Source organism: Mesoplodon densirostris, chromosome 11 (genome assembly GCF_025265405.1).
Source record: "Mesoplodon densirostris isolate mMesDen1 chromosome 11, mMesDen1 primary haplotype, whole genome shotgun sequence".
Lineage (NCBI taxonomy): Eukaryota > Metazoa > Chordata > Mammalia > Artiodactyla > Ziphiidae > Mesoplodon > Mesoplodon densirostris.
Window position 1 is genome coordinate 2,428,102 of NC_082671.1, and position 19,797 is coordinate 2,447,898.

Here is a 19,797-nt window from a genome sequence, read left to right on the forward strand (position 1 = left end):
GATATCTACTCTCATAGTGTTGTGGTTGGAAAAGATCTTGATACAATTTCAGCTTTCTTAAATTTACCAAGGCTTGATCTGTGACCCAAGATATGGTCTATCCTGGAGAATGTTCCATGAGCACTCGAGAAGAAAGTGTATTCTGTTGTTTTTGGATGGAATGTCCTATAAGTATCAATTAAGTCCATCTTGTTTAATGTGTCATTTAAAGTTTGTGTCTCCTTATTTATTTTCATTTTGGATGATCTGTCCATTGGTGAATGTGGGGAGTTAAAGTCCCCTACTATTATCGTGTTACTGTCTATTTCCCCCTTTATGGCTGTTAGCATTTGCCTTATGTATTGAGGTGCTCCTGTGTTGGGTGCTTAAATATTTACAATTGTTAAATCTTCTTCTTGGATTGATCCCTTGATCATTTGTAGTGTCCTTCTTTGTCTCTTGTAATAGTCTTTATTTTAAAATCTATTTTGTCTGACATGAGAATTACTACTCCAGCTTTCTTTTGATTTCCATGTGCATGGAGTATCTTTTTTTTTCCATCCCCTCACTTTCAGTATGTGCCCCTAGGTCTGAAGTGGGTCTCTTGTAGACAGCTTACATATGGGTCTTGTTCTCGTATCCATCCAGCCAGTCTATGTTTTTTGGTTGGAGCATTTAATCCATTTACATTTAAGGTAATTATCGATATGTATGTTCCTATTACCATTTTCTTAATTGTTTTGGGTTTGTTTTTATAGGTCTTTTCCTTCTCTTGTTTTTCCTGCCTAGAGAAGTTCCTTTCGCATTTGTTGTAAAGCTGGTTTGGTGGTGCTGAATTCTCTTAATTTTTGTTTATCTGTAAAGGTTTTAATTTCTCCATTGAATCTGAATGAGATCCTTCCTGGGTAGAGTAATCTTGGCTGTAGGTCTTTCCCTTTCATCACTTTCAATATGTCCCGCCGCTCCCTTCTGGCTTGCAGAGTTTCTGCTGAAAGATCCCCTGTTAACCTTATGGGGATTCCCTTGTATGTTATTTGTTGCTTTTCCCTTGCTGCTTTTAATATTTTTTCTTTGTATTTAATTCTTGATAGTTTGATTAATATGTGTCTCCATGTGTTTCTCTTTGGATTTATCCTGTATGGTACTCTCTGTGCTTCCTGGACTTGACTATGTCCTTTCCCACGTTAGGGAAGTTTTCAACTATAATGCCTTCAAATATTTTCTCAGACCCTTTCTTTCTCTCCTCTTCTTCTGGACCCCTATAATTCGAATGTTGGTGCATCTAATGTTGTCCCAGAGATCTCTGAGAATGTTCTCAATTGTTTTCAGTCTTTTTTCTTTATTCTGCTCCCTGGCAGTTATTTCCACCATTTAATCTTCCAGCTCACTTATCTGTTCTTCTGCCTCAGTTATTCTGTTATTGATTCCTTCTAGAGTATTTTTAATTTCAGTAACTGTGTTGTTCATCACTGTTTGTTTGCTCTTTAGTTCTTCTAGATTCTTGTTAAATATTTCTTGTATTTTCTGCATTCTGTTTCTGACATTTTGGATCATCTTTACTATCATTACTCTGAATTATTTTTCAGGTAGTTTGCCTATTTCATCTTCATTTATTTGGTCTTGTAGGTTTTTAACCTTGCTCCTTCGTCTGTAACATATTTTTTTGTCATTTCATTTTTTTTTTTTTTTTTTGATGATTGGTGCTGTATTCCTGTCCTACTGGTTGTTTGGCCTGAGACATCCAGCACTGGAGTTTGCAGGCAGTTGAATAGAGCTGGGTTTTGGTGGAGATGAGGACCTCCAGGAGGCCTCACTCCGACTGATAGTCCCTGGGGTCTGAGGTTCTCTGTTAGTCCAGCAGTTTGGACTCGGAGCACCCACCACAGGAGCTTGGGCCTGATATCCGGCCTGGGAACCAAGATCCTACAAGCTGCACGGCGCAGAAAAAAAAAAGAAAAAAAAAGGAAGAAAGAAAGACAAAAAGGAGCAGTACCATATCAAAAAATAAAAAACAAAATAAAATTAGTGAGATAAAAAAATGTATTAGGACAAATAAAATTATAATTGAAACAACTGCAATAAGTTAAAATAAAACCACAGCAGAAAAAAGAAAGGAAAAAAAGTGCCTTGGCCTTGGTGGGGTAGTTTAGGTGGGGCGTGAGACTTAGGCAGGGCTGAGGTTTGGGGTGGTGTGGGACTTAGACCAGTCGGGGGGGAGTGATGTTTGCGCATGGGGCGGAACCTAGGCAGGGCAACCTTAAGTGTGGGGCAGGGCCTCTGCTTAGGACCTGCCCGGAACGGGAGAGGCAGCGCGTGGAAAGGAGGGCCTCTGAAGTGTGGGGTTCTGGAGTCTGGAGGTAGGGCCCTGAGTGAGTGTGTGTGGGTGGGGCTTAGGCCCAGCACACTGGAGGGGGTCTCGGACGGGGTCTCTGGGTGTCGAGGTGGGGCCCTGGCTGGGGTGCAGGGGCGGGGCTTGGGATGAGGCCTGGAGTGCCACAGGCTCCCTGGGGCCGGAGTGGACAGAGGAAGGGCTGGACCCGTTCCCATCCATTCCGTCATGCCCCTCCCCCACCGTCTCCCCCAGGGTCTCCCCAGTCGCTGCTGGACCCCTAACCGTGGGTGGGTCCCGCTGGGTGTAGGAATTCCTCCCCTCCCCCAGCTGCCCCTGGGGGTGCCGGTCCCGGAGGTCCGGCCTTTACTTTTGCTCCCCCTTGCCTCCCTCCCACCCCCTCAGGACCCGCACGGCTTGAGGGGGCCTGGGTGGGCAGCGCATCAGGCCGGGGATCTCAGCAGGTTCCCGGGGGCCCACGTGGACAGGGGAAGCCTGGCCACGCCCCCTTTTGATCCTCTGTCCTCCCAGTGGTTCCCCAAGTTCCCCCTTCGGTCATGGGAGCCCTTCCCCTCCCCCGGCCACCCCTCAGGGGCTCCTGTCCCATCCGGCCTCCACTTCTCCTCCCCCTTCACTCCCCCTACGCCCACGCCCTCCCCAGTCGCTGGGGGCTCCTCCCGTCCCCTTATAGGTGTCCGTGGTCCCCCACTGGAGCCTGGTAGGTGCCCTAGCTGTGAGGAGACATGAATTCCGCGTCACCCTACAACCAATGCTACCCTTTCTTGAGCTAAAACAGCAGAAGATAAATAAGAACTACCTCCACGGCTGCAGTAAAAATCTATGGATAAGAATATTTAAGATGATAATGTTGCATCTTAAGGAAGAAGATTAATTCAGCCTCTACTAACTGTTTTAAGCTTCGTTTGGCAAATTATTTAAAGAAGGATATATACAACTTCGCAATACAAAGAACTGTGCTAAAAACTCTCTAAGTCTGATAGACTGTTTACATCTAATATCCCTATTACTGTACAAAAAATAAACAACAAGGACCTACTGTAGAGCACAGGGAACTCTATTCCATTGTGATAACCTATAAGGTAAAAGAATCTGAAAAAAAATAGATATATATATGTATATATATAACTGAATCACTTTGCTGTACACCTGAAACTATGTATATATATAACTGAATCACTTTGCTGTACACCTGAAACTAACATAAGATTGTAAATCAACTATACTTCAATTAAAAAAAAAAAGCCTAAGAGCCTTGAAAAAAGGTAATTTGAGGAACTTAACTGTGTTATAAACTTTAAAAATAATTATATAATTCTAATCTATGGCTTGCTAAGTATGAAATCTCTAAAGGCAGATGGGTTTCTGTTTATTTACATGTACTCAGTACATTTTTCCCTGTACCAATGGCAATCATTTAAAATATGGAGCTCTTGGGAATTCCCTGGCGGTCCAGTGGTTAGGACTCCATGCTTCCACTGCAGGAGCCATGGGTTAGATCCCTGGTCAGGGAACTAAGATCCCGCAAGCCTCATGGTACAGCCAAAAAATAAATAAAATAAAATATCGAGCTCTTAAAAAACATTAAAAGTCATGCCTCTGGGAATGGATGAGGGGATGGGAAGGGATGGAGTGGTTCTTGTTCTTTAAGAGCCTATTAGTATTATTCAATCTTATAACCAGAGCTATAAGTTACTTAGATACATATAATTTTGCACACATGAAGTAATTATTACTACTTAATACAACCACCACAAGCCAAAGATAATACCTTGGGGTGCAGAAAGATGTTGCTCCTGCAGCTTCTCCAGAGAGAGGAGTCCCAAGTAGCTGAGGACAACATACTTTGTTTCATAGTGAAATCCTAGAGGCACAGTAGTAGAGGACGCCATGGGGTCGGCTGGCAGAGCTCCGGAAAGGTCTACTTACAGATGTGTAAAACCTAAAAACATAAAAGTATTTTTTCAGTTTAAAGTTTATTACAGGGGCTTCCCTGGAGACACAGTAGTTAAGCATCCACCTGCCAATGCAGGGGACATGGGTTTGAGCCCTGGTCCAGGAAGATCCCACATGCCGCAGAGCAACTGAGCCCATGCGCCACAAATACTGAGCCTGTGCTCTAGAACTCACGAGCCACAACTACTGAGCCCACGTGCCACAACTCCTGAAGCCTGCACACCTAGAGCCCAAGGTCTGCAACAAGAGAAGTCACCACAATGAGAAGCCCGCGCACCACAACGAAGAGTGGCCCCCGCTTGCTTCAACTAGAGAAAGCCCATGCATAGCAACGAAGACCCAACACAGCCAAAATAAAGTAAAAATAAATAAATAAATAAATGTATAAAAAAGAAAATAAATAAAGTTTATCACATGCCAGTACATTTTCCCATTGACTCCAATTATTCAACTAAATACCAAAAAAAATATTTCTCAGCCTTTTTTTCTCAGTAATCTTTAAAAAAACATAACTTCAATTTATTGACAAGTAGGAATTTATTTATTCGGATATCAGATCAAAAGCAAATTTCTGGGCTTCCCTCATGGTGCAGTAGTTAAGAATCCGCCTGCCAACGCAGGGGACACGGGTTTGAGCCCTGGTCCGGGAAGATCTCACATGCCGCGGAACAACTAAGCCCGTGCGCCACAACTACTGAGCCTGCGCTCTAGAGCCCGTGAGGCACAACTACTGAAGCCCACGTGCCTAGAGCCCGTGCTCCGCAACGAGAAGCCACTGCAACGAGAAGCCCGCGCACCGCAACGAAGAGTAGCCCCTGCTCGCCACAACTAGAGAGCTCCCGCACAGCAACGAAGACCCAACGCAGCCAAAAATAAGAAATAAAAATAATAAAGTTCCCTTAAAAAAAAACAAAAAAAAAGCAAATTTCCCTTTCTACCTCTCCCTACTCTATTGTCACCTATGTGGCAAAAACACTAGCTCTGCCCTCTCTTTACCCTCCCCCCAGAGCCAGCATATGTTCTCTTATTTCTTTTACTAATAAAGCCTACTGAATTTCAGCTACGTCCATGGCCACACAGCTGCACACAACATTTCCCTGTTTCCTTTACAGCTTAGTGTGCTACAAGATTAGTCTGAGCCTAAGGAATAAGAGCAGAAGTTACATGTGCAATGTGGTGGTGGGGGGGGTGTCTCTCATTGAAGACTTCCTCTTTCCTCCTCCCTGGGTTTGAAGTGTGCATATGGCAGACACCTCACTCTGACAGGCAAGCAAGGACCCCACTCCAGGGGACGGCACAAGACAGAAGGGACCTGGGTCCCTGGATGACCCCTGGAGCAGAGCTGCCCTGCCCGCCTGGACCGCTTGCCTCTGACCCCTCTTCAAGCCACTGTATTCTGAATCTCTTCAATAGTGACTTTAACTTGCACCCTAAACAATGCAGGCACAATTCACTTCTCCATGTGGACTTAACAGCTGTTTTACATACCATGTACCCCCCTTTTTAAAAGACATACTCTCTTAGCAATTTTCAAATATGCAAGGCAGAGTTATATACTATAGTCACCAGGCTGCACATTACATCCCCAGGACTTATTTATTTCACAATCAGAAGTTTGTACCTTTTGACCCCTACTATGTACCTTAATAGCTGTTTCAAACCAAAATGTCTTATTAAGAAGTTTCCAAAGAACTGTTTTCTACTTAAAACAACGATACAGACTGTTTTAAGATCTTAAGAAATATCTGTGCATTGGGCACAAAGGCTTAAGATCAATCGCCTGCCCTCAGGAGTTTTCTATCAAGTAGAGGAAAACAAAAGCATAGAAACAAATAAGAACAATAAAATTCTATGATACGAGTCAGTATACATGAGTGGGAGGGGCAACCCAAAACAAGGAACAGGTAAGTCTCTCGGGAGAAAGAAAAAAGAAGTGGAAATCAGGCAAGGCTTTATAAGGTAAAATCTGAGCAGATCTTGGAACGTGAGTGAGCAGTCACTAACTGAACCGGCTGGGGAATGGGACGAGGTGAACTTTAGATGTCAAGTAGACCAGGAAAAGGCACAGAAGTGTCTTGGAACAGCAGGAACAACACAAAAATTAAGCATTTGACATGGCAAAGTCCTATGATACAAAGAGGATGGGGCTCAGCAGTAGTCAGCATGTGGCCTGCCTCGGATGCTACAGGATGCTTGGAAGCTCAGGTTTTATCCTGTAAGCTGGAAAATTATTTTAACCATGTCCATTAACGAACCCCCAGAACTGTATGCAAATTCTGTGTGCATGAGCATTTTTTCTGGAGGGAAAAAAACACACTCAATTTCTTTCGGTAGCCTCTCAGATTAGATCATGATGCAAAAAAACGCTAGGAACTCTGTAGAACACCAATAGGAATCACTAAAGGGTTTTAAGCAAGAGAAGCACATGAACAGATTATATTCTAGAAAAATCATCCTGGAGGCAGTGTGGAAGACAGAACGGAGACTGGAGGCAAGGACACAAGTTAGGGTAATACTGGAAAAATCTCAACAAGAGATGTATGAAGGCACGACCTAGAGCAGGGACACAGGAAAGGAGAAGGGGACGGAGGGAAAATATGAAGAGTTCAAAGATCTGTTAACCAACTCAAAGGCAGCTGCCAGGCAGCTTTACAGAAAGTGGTGCTGCTCCTACTTCTCAACAAGAGCTGCTCTGGGGGAGAAGGATAACAAGCTCACTTGGGGGCACACTGAGTTGTAAAACGCCCACAGCCGTCCAGGTGGAAATGAACAAAACGTTAGACATACAGGTCTTCAACTCAGAACGAGGTCTGCACTGGAAGTAGAAAGCTGTGGTCTGCGCAGAGACGGGGTCTACAGCATCACCTAAGGAGAGTGGACGGAGAGCAGCGACTTCCAAGGGGAAGGAAGCGCCAAAGCTTCCAGGAGGTGGGAGAAGGGGTGGCTTGGTTTGAAAAGCATGTTCATACTTGGAAAAGCAAACATTACCTACTGTTTGCAGATTATAAGGTATAGGAAATAAATCTGAGTAAACCTTCAATCTTCTTTGTATCACTGACTCTCAGTGAGAGGATGGGAGGGAAGAATCACATACCCCCCGCCCCCAGGCCGAGCACCACCAGAAGAGGAGCCAGAGATTTTTATTTATCAAAGGAAAAAAGGGTTTTTAAAAAACATGTTGAGAAACACTGGTTTATCTGAAAAAGAAACCCAATTAGAATTCAAGGCAAAACTACCATTGCAGGGCTGGCCAAAAAGATGAGAAGTTGTCAGAGGAGCCCGCTAAGGTCTGCAGTGGACAGTCAGAAAGGCATAAAGGGGACAGGAGGGTGTGCTCAGAGTTGGGGGAGGCGCTTTGGGAAGAAGGCAGTACAAACAACACACCAAAAAAAATGCAATGTCAGGATGATGTCCCTGACAGGATGGGCTGATCTGACTGGCAGGGCAACAGCAGAGGCCAGGGACGTGATGAGCAAATGGAGGACTTCCCTGGTGGTGCAGTGGTTAAGAATCCGCCTGCCAATGCAGGGGACACGGGTTCGACCCCGGTCTGGGAAGATCCCACATGCCACGGAGCAACTAAGCCCATGCGCCACAACTACTGAGCCCGAGTTCTACAGCCCGCAAGCCACAACTACTGAGCCTGTGTGCCACAACTACTGAGCCCAAGCGCCTAGAGCCTGTGCTCCACAACAAGAGAAGCCACCTCAATGAGAAGCCCGCACACAGAAACAAAGAGTCTGCCTCGCTCACTGCAACTAGAGAAAGCCCGCATGCAGCAACGAAGACCCAATGCAGCCAAAAATAAAATATAAATTAATTAAAAATAAAAAAGAAGAAATGAGCAGAAAAGAAAAAAAAGAGTGAGTGGAAAGTGAATCAGTAGAGAAAATGGGTTTTAGTCTATTCTTTCATGGTTTGAAGGGAAGACAAGAATGGAAGATGGGGAGAGAGACAAAGGGTCTGAGAGTTCATTAATTTTGTTTTGTTTTATATACAATGAAAGAGACTTAAGCACGTTTACATTCAGTGGAGGAGCCAATGAGATATAAGTAGAGAGCAAGGAATAAATTATTAAGTTCCAAAAGAGAGGAGAACAGAGCAAATCAGTAACAAAATTTAACATATAAAAAGTCTCAGAATTTTTTGGTAACAGGAAAAAAGAATTACTCATCTTCTGAATAATGCTTTATATTTTAAAAGATTGATGTTCTAGAATTTGTTATAATCAAATTTCTTGTATTTATCCATGCACCCCAATGTTGACTGCAGCACTATTTACAGTCGCCAAGACATGGAAACAACCTAAATGTCCACCGATAGATGAATGGATAAAGAAGATGTGGTGGCAATAAATAATGCCATTTGCAGCAATATGGATGGACTTAGAGATTATCATACTAAGCGAAGTAAGTCAGAAAGAGAAAGACAAATACCATATGATATCACTTACACGTGGAATCAAAAACAGGACACAAATGAACCCACCTACAAACAGAAACAGACTCATAAACATAGAAAACAGACTTGTGGTTGCCAAGGGTGAGGGGGGTGGGGGAGGGATGGATTGGGAGCTTGGGGTTAGGAGATGCACACTATAATATCAAGGATGGATAAACAACAACATCCTACTGTATAGCACAGGGAACTATATACAATTTCCCGTGATACACCATAATGGAAAAGAATATGAAAAAGAATGTATATGTGTGTGTGTGTATATATATATATGTATGTATGTATGTATGTATAACAATCACTTTGCTGTACAGCAGAAATTAACACAACATTGGGAATTCCTTGGTGGTCCAGTGGTTAGGACTTGGCGCTTTCACTGCCGTGGCCCAGGTTCAATCCCTGGGTTGGGGAATTAAGATCCCACAAGAGTCACAGCCAAAAAAAAAAAAAAAAAAAAAAGCAAGAAAAAGAAATTAACATAACATGTAAATCAACTATATTTCAATAAAACAAAAATTTTTTTAAATGTCTTGTATTTATCAAAAATCCATATCTCTTAAGACACTTTTAGTTACACACCAACCCAAATGCTACAGACAAAGCATAGTTCACCAAGTTTCCAAACTGGATTTTTAACCTAGTGCTCTTCAAATTTTCTTACAAATCTCTATTGACTAACCATAAATACCATCTTTTTTTCTTAAATTTTATTTATTTATTTTTTTTGGCTGTGTTGGGTCTTCATTGCTGCACACTGGCTTTCTCTAGTTGCGGCGAGCAGGGGCTACTCTTCATTGCGGTGCGCAGGCTTCTCATTGCGGTGGCTTCTCTTGTTGCAGAGCACGGGCTTCAGTAGTTGTGGCACGTGGGCTTAGTTGCTCCACAGTATGTGGGATCTTCCCAGACCAGGGCTCGAACCCGTGTCCCTTGCACTGGCAGGCAGATTGTTAACCACTGCGCCACCAGGGAAGCCCCATAAATGCCATTTTAATCATGGATTTCATAATTCTCCACTATAAAGTCCTCAGCTCTAGTACACGTTACTATCCATACGTCCACACAGTTGGTGACTGCTTCCATGACACTCAACCATTCTCAATGACTCACACTAATGGAGAAGCTGACCATACATACTTCCACCATTTAAGTTTAGTGCATGGTCTTTAGGCTTCAAATTTGTCTCTGACGTTCCAGTTATAAACAAACCAGACCCGCAGGATAAAACATCCTTCCAACTCCTCTAACTTCACCTGAGCTGCCAGTTTATAGCAGCGAAGCAGCTCGCTCAGACCTGTGTTTAGGTGATGGGGCAGGCAGACCTCAGGAACACGACTATGTGTCTACAACACAGGGAATGTAGCCAGTATTTTATAATAGCTGTAAATGAACTATAACCTTTAAAACTGTGAATCACTATGTTGTACAACTGTAACATACAACATTGTACATCAACTATACTTCAATTAAAAATAAATAAACAGGGCTTCCCTGGTGGCGCAGTGGTTGAGAGTCCGCCTGACGATGCAGGGGACACGGGTTCGTGCCCCGGTCCGGGAAGATCCCACGTGCCGCGGAGCGGCTGGGCCCGTGAGCCACGGCCGCTGAGCCTGCGCGTCCAGGGCCTGTGCTCCGCAACAGGAGAGGCCACAGCAGTGAGAGGCCCGCATACCGCAAAAAAAAATTTAAAAATTTAAAATTAAAAAATAAATAAATAAATAAACAGAAAGAAATGCTATCATAGGTCTTGTGCATTTGTATTAAACTACAATTTCTCAAAGGCACTGAAGATATGCCAAGTGTGAACTCTGCAGCACTGCCGCAGGGTATTCTGGGGAGAGAGGGCATCACTCCCTCTGCATACGCTGTGGCAACTAATCTGCATATTGCACAAAGAGCTCTTGCATTTCTATATCATAAATAGATCACCTCTGCACGAGACCTCTATTTCTGAAGCACTTTTCCACGTGTTGTCACAGTAATCCTCCACACCAGAAGGAAAAGATAACAGTCTCAACTTTATTGATGGAGAAACAAGAATAGACAATTTATTTGCCCAAAATCATAGCAGCTAGTTAACACTGCAACCACTTGGTTGAGTACATCCTCTTCCATTCTGAACTCTTAGGCCTTAACTGTATTCATTCAATACACATCTCCTGCAAGCCAGGCAACGTGCTGGGTGAGAGGAACACAGAGGTGGAAACAGTAACACTAATGATAACAGGAAAAAGTGGTAGAAAAACGAGGCAACTTCCCAAATATCAGACACCCACAAGAGCGAAAGAAGCAAATCTGTCCATTTGGAGAACGGGACGGGGGCAAAAAGGAAAAAGACAGGTCAAAGAAAAAGTAAATATGATCTGAGACCACCACCCAGAGCTTTCCTGGAAGCAGGGGACCATGCTCGGGTCCACCCCACGACTTACTCACCAACCAGAGAACATTTCATGCCTAAGACAGCTCAAGCTTCCTGCTAAATGATGAAAACGACATAGCTACTTGTACTCTTTAAATTTTATCTAGAACCCTTTAGAATTCAAATTAGGTATAAGTGTTCTTGGTATCAAGAAGTGATTAAATACAAGAGTGATCTTCCATATAAGAACTCCTGCTTTTTACACAGTTCTAACAACCTACTGAATACAGCTGTGTCACCCAGCTGTTTCTTTCTCTGCCTTACACCTTTAATTTGCTCTTCTCTCAAGTTACAGGTAGCTGTCAGCCAGATGGACGGCCTGAGGAAGCTTAGGGTAACTTAATCCTGTGTTTATACATACATTTGGTGGCATTCCAAAACATCCATGATCCTTCAGTAACAAATGTAATATCCAAAATCTTACAATAAATGGTCTTTTTTTAAAACCTGATTTCTATTATGAGTACCAGTGCAAATCCCAGGATGTTAATATAGATAGTACTGTGGGAATTAGGCACATTTTATGAACGGTAACCAGAAGGTATACAGCAACTATTAAATTCTACTTTAAGTTCTTATGAAAAGCAAATCTGCAGCATCAGCAGCAACATGAGTTTTTTGTAGTTGTTTCCCAACCCTGTCTGATCATAATCATCTTGGCGGCTATTAAAAACAAATTTCTAGGGCTTCCCTGGTGCCGCAGTGGTTGAGAGTCCGCCTGCCGATGCAGGGGACACGGGTTCGTACCCGAGACCGGGAAGATCCCACATGCCGTGGAGCGGCTGGGCCCATGAGCCATGGCCGCTGAGCCTGCACGTCTGGAGCCTGTGCTCCGCGGTGGGAGAGGCCACAACAGTGAGAGGCCCGCGTACCGCAAAAAAAAAAAAAAAAAAAAATTTCTAGCACCCACCTCAGAAATACTAACTTAGAATATCATTCCTATATTCTATTTCTTAACCCCATAGAACCACAGCAGAAAAATATTACAATCTAACATGATGTAATTAAATTATTTCAGGAAGCTTTGTATTTAGACTATCTCCTCCCACTAAAATAAAATTGTAATAAGATTGTTAAATACTGCAATACTGTGGAGTTGAGTACATATATAATCCCAGTCTACAAAGGGAAAAGTGAAAATCCACAGATAATTCAGTCACAAATGAAAACTCTTGAGTTTTAAGCACGGACAAAGTTTTTGATTCCCAGATCCCAGTCTCCAGACCCATTGGTGGTTTTAGTAAAGAATTTTTAAGCTCCACAAAGTAACATGAAGTCCAATGACTTTATTTCTTCAATCTGTACTTTATTAGGTCTCATACAATTCTAGGACTTTCTGCAAAAGAAACGTTACATAATCCTAATTAAAATTGTGAAACTGCAAAAATTTCACTGGGTCCAACTGAGAAATGCAACTAAGCATTTGAAAACTCAGCAGACACTAAATATTTTAGTGTACACTATCCCTTTCCAACTGGAACGTGCCTAACTGAAGACTGCTAGTTCAATCCTGTGTTAAGGGCCGTCCAAAAATGTTTCCACTCAGCAGTTGGCACGCCAACATAATGTACTTAAAGAGGAATGCCTCACTCTCACTCTCCCCACAAACACAGAGTCTGACTTTCACAGCAAGTAATCAGGCTTCCCATATACGTGTAGATAACGTGCATAAAAGGGAGACATGAAAGTCGATCTCTCTGCTCCACTCCTACGTATGTGCCACAGAGAAAGGAAAACACATTGTCTACGCAAAAACGTTCACATGAAGAGTCACAGCAGCAGTACATATGACAGCCAAACAGTGGAAATAACTGCCCGTCAACTGATGAATTTTCAAAACGTGGTCTATTCATAGAGTGCAATATTATGTGGCCATAAAAAGGAATGAAGTGCCAATACCTGCTACAACATGGAAGTAAAAGCCAGTCACAAAAGACCACATATTGTATAATTCTGTTCATATGAAATATCCAGAACTGGCGGATCTACAGAGAAGTAAAATAGTGGCCCTGTAGGTGGGGGAGTGTGGGAATAAAGAATGACTGCCAATGAGTACAAGGTTTCTTTTGGGAATGATGAAAACTGCAGTGATAGTTGCACACTCTGTGACTACACATGTGAACAACTTAATGGTATCTCAACAAAACGCTGCTAAAAAAAATCATCAACTCTGAAAATAGCCCCCTTCCTTCAACCCTGTTAACATATATATAAGAACTCTTGGGCTTCCCTGGTGGCGCAGTGCTTAAGAATCACCTGCCAACGCAGGGGACACGGGTTCAAGCCCTGGTCCAGGAAGATCCCACATGCCGCAGAGCAACTAAGCCTGTGCACCACAACTACTGAGCCTGCGCTCTAGAGCCCACGAGCCACAACTACTGAGCCCACGTGCCTAGAGCCTGTGCTCCGCAAGAGAAGCCACCGCAATGAAAAGCCCACGCACCCCAACGAAGAGTAGCCCCTGCTCGCCGCAACTAGAGAAAGCCCGCATGCAGCAACGAAGACCCAACACAGCCATAAATAAATAAAATTTATTTATTTAAAAAAAAAAAACTCTTGGGGGACTTCCTTGGTGTCGCAGTGGTTAAGACTCTGCACTCCCATTGCAGGGCGCCAGGTTCCATCCCTGGTCGGGGAACTAGATCCCGCATGCATGCTGCAACTAAGAAGTCCACGTGCCGCAACTGAGACTCGGCACACCTTAAACAGACAAATAAATAAATATGTAAAAAAAAAAAAAAAAGAACTCTTGGGAATTCCCTGGCGGTCCAGTGGTTAAGACTGTGCTTCCATGGCAGGGGGCGCGGGTTCCATTCCTGGTCCGGGAACAAAGATCCCGCATGCTGCGCAGAGCGGCCGGAAAAAAAAAAAAAAAAAAAGAACTCTTGGTGACCACTTATTTGGAATAAGATACGCATCAAAATCAAGTTTGAAAAAACAATGATAAAAAGCAGAATGGTGGTACTGTGATTGGTTTAAACGTCTGCTTTGTATGTCTAAAATGTTTCATAAGAGAAACATGTTCTTAAAACAATATTTATTGTTGCAAATCACTTGTTCTAAAAGCTGAGCAAGATATGTAGTAAATATTGACTAACTGACGGGCTAACGAGCACCTTTTCTCTACAAAACGGATTGGACTCAACCGTCTGTATCCCTCAACTGAACTTAATTACTGGGGTACGGTCCTCCATAAGAAAATCCATCCTTTGGAAAAAAAAATACTGAGAATGGTACCTGACCAATCAGAGTAAAATAATTTTCAAAGTCCCTAATGGCCTATTATCAAACGAAGAATAGTCCATAGTGGTTTAAAGATTTTCAATTTACAGTGTACATTTATTTATCCCGCGGTGTACGTGAGGTATAAGCAGTTCACCACCTCCACGAACACTTGCTTAATTTTCTGGGAGACTGAAAAAAAGAAGGTACTAGAAGGGTGTGGCAACTCATCCAAGGTCACACAAGTCAGGGCAGAGACCAGCATTCTGGTTTAGACCAAACCTCCCGGGGAAATCGCACTGACAGTTTCGCTGGAGGACTTGCTTGTTTTGCTCCACGTCGCAAAGAAACAGGGGAGGGGGGAGACCGTCAGTTTCGTTAAGAACTTGTACAGAAACGGGGCGCTGGCTGCGCGGGTAACCGCGCGCTCGTGCGGGGATCGGGCCGACTCCGCAGGGCGGCGGCCAGGGCCCAAGACCGCGGGCCCGAGGCCCCGGCTCCCAGATGGGAAGCCCCAGCTCGGAAAGTCCCGGCACGAAGGCGAGACACTCGGGGTCTGCCTGGGATGCTGGGAGAAAGACCAAAGGAAGAAACGACCTAGCGCGAACCGTGCCGCCTCTAAGGGTGGCAAAAACGAACACGTGAAATAATAGCAACAGCAATGACAGTGGCGTCCGAGCTGCCGGGAGGGGCACCGGGAACCCTGAGGAGAAGCCGCGGCCCGACCGGCTGGCGGGGACCCAGGCCGCGAGCCCCGCGCACGCACCCCTCGCCCGAGGCCCACGCCCGCCGACCCGCGCCCGGACACGTCTGAGGGGCAGCGGAACGGCCTCGCGCCCTCAGCCTCTCACTACCCCTCCTCTCCCGCGTCGACCTCGGGACGCCTCAGGCGAAGCGGGGAGAGGGCCCGGCGCGGCCTGCCCGCGACCCCGCTCCCCTCACCTGGTCCAGGCCCGTGCCCCCGAAGAGGTGAAAACGCGGCGGCGGCGGCGGCTGCTCCGCACAGGATCCCACGGTGGCGGTGGCGGTGGCGGTGGCGGCGGCGGCGGCGGCTCCGACCCGCGGTCCTAATCTACCGCCGCCGCCATGTTGGCGGGTGAGGTCACCCGGCGTGCTTCCGTCAGCGCCGGCGTCGGGGCGGGGCGCCGGGCGCGCCGCCAGGGGTGGATCCGCTTTCCCAAGAGGAAGCCCAGACCACGGAGTCCCGGAGGCCTCTTTGCGCAGGTGTGAGCCGGAAGAGCCGCTCTCTCCTGGCCTGCTCTCCTGTTGGGGAGCAGCTCTATGGTTCCGGGCGGCGGTGGCCGTAGACCGCTGGGAAGGGGGCGGACTCGGACGGGCCCACCGTCGTGGGTTCGCCCGCCGGAGGAGCTGCAGGCGAGCCGGCTGACCGAGCGTGGAGTCCTGGGAGCTGCGGCGCCGCAGCGCTGGGTGGGGGGCTGGGCCTTGAGGGTACGGAGCGGGCTGGAGGGCGGGGGCGTCGTAGCTCAGCGAGGAAGGAACTCATCTTCAGCTGCCACTGGGAGGCGGTGCGGCGTGTCCACCGCGCCCTGGGGGAGCCACTGTGTCCGGGCGCCTGACACGGCCGGGCGGAGGAGCCGAAGCCTGCATGAGGACAAAAGGCCGATGGACAGTGCCTGCTAGTGGGGTCAAGGGTTCTTTCTGGGGTGACGAAGATGTTCTCCGAGTGATTGTGCTGGTGATTGCGCAGCTTTGTAAATACACTCACTTGAAGCCATTTAATTATACTCCGTTGTACACTTCAAAAAGGTGACTATCTCAATACAGCCGTGAAAAAAGAAGTGATAAAAACCTGAATTGATAATGAGGGTGGGTGGTGGAATCCGAAAGAAGGTTGGAGCTCCGAGGCTTTGGGCCCAAGTGACTGAGAACTCGGGTGGTGCTGTTCATAGTGAAATCGGACAGATTTGCCAAGAAGAGACTTAGTGAGCTAAGAAAACTATCAATAATTCCCTAATAGTACCTATTAACCAGGCCATATTAAATTCCCCCGATTCGCCAAGTAATGGCTTTATAGTTTTTTTTTTAACATCTTTATTGGAGGATAATTGCTTCACAATGATGTGTTAGTTTCTGCTGTATAACAAACTGAATCAGCTATACGTATACATATATCCCCATATCCCCTCCCTCTTGCGTCTCCTTCCCACCCTCCCTATCCCACCCCTCTAGGTGGTCACAGAGCACCGAGCTGATCTCCCTGTGCTGTGCAGCTGCTTCCCACTAGCTATCTGTTTTACATTTGGTAGTGTATATATGTCAATGTTACTTTCACATCGTCCCAGCTTACCCTTCCCCCTCCCCGTGTCCTCAAGTCCATTCTCTACGTCTGCGTCTTTGTTCCTGTTCCTGCCCCTGGGTTCATCAGAACCTTTTTTTTTTTTTTAGATTCCATATAGTTTTGTTTTGTTTTGTTTTTGCTGTACGCGGGACTCTCACGGTTGTGGCCTCTCCCGTTGCGGAGCACAGGCTCCGGATGCACAGGCTCAGCGGCCATGGCTCACGGGCCCGTGTTCCCTGCATCGGCAGGCGGACTCTCAACCACTGCACCACCAGGGAAGCCCTCCATATAGTTTTTGATTTAAACCAGGATCATGCATTGCATTTGGTTGTTAAATCTTTTAACAGTCTTCTAGTCTTAATTTTTAAAAAGTTGACTTTTTGAATTATACAACGGAAATTAGTCAGCAATAAAAGAGAAGCTGACCGTTGTTACATGTGACCATATGGATTAATCTCAAAAGCGTTGAGTCAAAGAAGCCAGACATAAAAATGTACCTACTGTGTGGCTCCATTTATATGAATTTTAGGAACAGGCAAAATTAATCAATGGTTATAGAAATCAGCACTGTTGACTGGGAGTGTGGGATTGACTAGAAAAGAGCTTTCTCTCTAGGGTGATGGAATTAGTCTATATTGTGGTGATCACACAGGTGTTGGAACTCATCTAATTGTACTTTGCAGGTCTATGCAGTTTATTGTATGTAAATTTCAAAAAAAAAAGTCACATGGAATAATTCTGTGTAGTTAGGTTGCCAATTTGATATATGGTTAGGTAAATTTCTTTCAGATTGCTTTGTTTTAGGGTTGCTTTTTCCCCTTTTTTTAATTTTTTAAATATATAACACAAGGATAGCATATGGGCCAATGGAACAGAATAGAAAGTTCAGAATGGTCCACTGATTTTCAACAGAGACAATTCAATGAGCAAAGAGTCTCTTCAGCAAATGGTGTAAAATATATAATGCTTTTACAAAAATTAATCACAAGCAGTTCATGGGTTTTGGGTTTTTTTTTTTTTTTTTCTGACGGATCTTATGAGTGACACAGAGACCTAGACTGCAGCCTAATGTGATAATAAAATCTAAACTCTAGATTCCACTCATTCATTCTCATTCATCAGTCATTTATTGAATGCCTACTATGTATGTACCAGGCAGTATGCTGGATGCCGGCAAAAACCGTGACGTCCCTGTTGTGAAACTGACATTTTCCCTGGAAAACCAGATAAGAACATAGAAATGAAAGGGAAAAAAACAAAGTAGTTTAAAATTGTGGCATGTCCTGAAGTAAACAAGGGACAAGAGTAGAAAATTAAGGTGACAGGGTGTTGATGGAAACCTCTCTCCAAGGAGGGGATATTTTAAGTTGAGACCTAAAGACTGAAGAACAACCCAAGGGGCAAGTACAGGAAAAGATCTCAGGCAAAAAGCTTGAGAACAAACCAGTAAAGCTTGGAGCTGATGAGAAAGGGAGGAGGAGTGATGAGGTCAATGGGCAGGGTCAGCTTCTCCAGAGCACACAGGAGCCACCAGAGGTTACAAATTAGGGAGTGATTAGAGACCAGCTAGGTTTTTAATTACTTTCTGCTGTGCGGAAAATTGGTTGGAAAAGGCTAAAAAGTGCAAGCATGTAAGTTAGACTTTCACTGCTTTCTGCCACCATTTGTCTTTTCTTTTAAAAATTCCTCAACATTCAAAGACATGATTTTCATCTACCTCCAGTTTCTGTGTGTGTGTGTGTGTGTGCACTCCCCAGCAGACAAACTGAAGCCTTACCTTATCTATTCTAGTGACTCAGTTTCCAGATAAACCACAGACTGAGGCCTTAGCTTGGGAGCAGGTAAATCAAGGAGCACGCGGATCTCTTAAGTGACTAACCTGAAAGGAATTTAGGTCAGCAGTTTTGGTGAAGCCATAGTCAATAGGCTTATCTGGGAGTGGGATTTTTGGAATTTGTCTGAAAAGCTGTTTTAGTAAAACTTCTTCACAAGACCTAAGCTAGTATAGGAGGAAATTGGATTTGGAAAACTACCAACTAGTTAGTCTTTGCATGTACTCATAATAACTTTTTCAATTGTGCTTCACTCTGAAGCTTACCAAGTTCTTACCAGATAGCACCTGGCCTGTTCCTCGGTGAATCAGCAAAATACTGCAGAAAGTAGTTGTAAGAGCACTGACATGGGGGAGAGGAAAGCAGCACAAAAGGCGATGCTAAGTATACCTGTAACACGACTTTATTTAAAAAATGAAGTCCTAAGGCAAATGGGACAAATGTTAATTGTCAACTCTGGGTGGTGGTACATGGTACATAGACATTTGAATTCTTTGTACTTTTCTGTATTTTTTAATGTCTGAAAATAATGATAAATCATAAAAATCAGCACACTGTTTTCCAAAAAACAAAAGCACATTGATCTGGATAGTATCACATCTCTTCCAGACATTATTTTCATAAGTGATTAGACATGTATTAGGTTGAGGCTCCCAGTCTTCAGCCCCAGATATTTGCAGAACATTGTAAAAATAAACAGGAGGAGGACTTCCCTGGCGGTCCAGTGGTTAAGAGTCCACGCTTCCACTGCAGGGGGCATGGGTTTGATCCCTGGTCGGGGAAGTTCTGCATGCTGTACAGTGCATCCAAAAATAAATAAATAAATAAACGGGAGGAAGGATTGTAATCCAAACGAGTGAATGCCACCTCATCCTGACCTAGCTTGCTAGAGGCATGCATATGCCTGTCTTCTGGGATGATGAATGAAATTATTACTGCAAAAACTAGTTAGATGAGAGAAACAAGCCTACCATCTGGTTCAGTTGATTAGACTACCGATCAAGTTGAGATCAAATGCATGGATTTCCGTCGCCCTGTTAGTTTTACTGTTTTGTGGCTGAACCCTTCCCTTATCCAACACCACTTTTCTCAAATACGTGTACCAACTTGTCATACGCTACAGAGAACAGTGTCCACTAGCACAGCTGGACAATAATTTGGCAGTTGTATTAAGAGCCTTAAAAATGGGTGTGCCATTCCCATTAAGAGGACATGCAATGCACTGAGGATATCACACATGTACTTCTCCTGTGGTGCAGCACCTGAATGTAATTATGAGGAAACTATC

General features: G+C 44.6%; 1 protein-coding gene across 3 annotated transcripts in view; it reads right to left on the reverse strand.

Annotated features, from left to right (window-relative positions):
• Nucleotides 1–15,483, reverse strand: part of BCL2L13 (BCL2 like 13) — a 62,364-nt gene extending 46,881 nt beyond the window's left edge. Inside the window, exons 1-2 of one of the 3 annotated variants that reach the window (XR_009533741.1) lie at nucleotides 15,321–15,483; nucleotides 4,098–4,268 (exon numbers count right to left, since the gene is read on the reverse strand). Coding sequence is in view for 1 of the 3 variants with exons in the window: in XM_060111718.1 (XP_059967701.1) it covers nucleotides 4,098–4,218 (121 nt within the window). In the remaining 2 variants the exon portion in view is untranslated. The remainder of the gene's footprint in view (nucleotides 1–4,097; nucleotides 4,269–15,320) is intronic. The other 2 variants (XM_060111718.1, XM_060111719.1) reach the window with 2 other exon arrangements.
• Nucleotides 15,484–19,797: the final 4,314 nt, after the last annotated feature.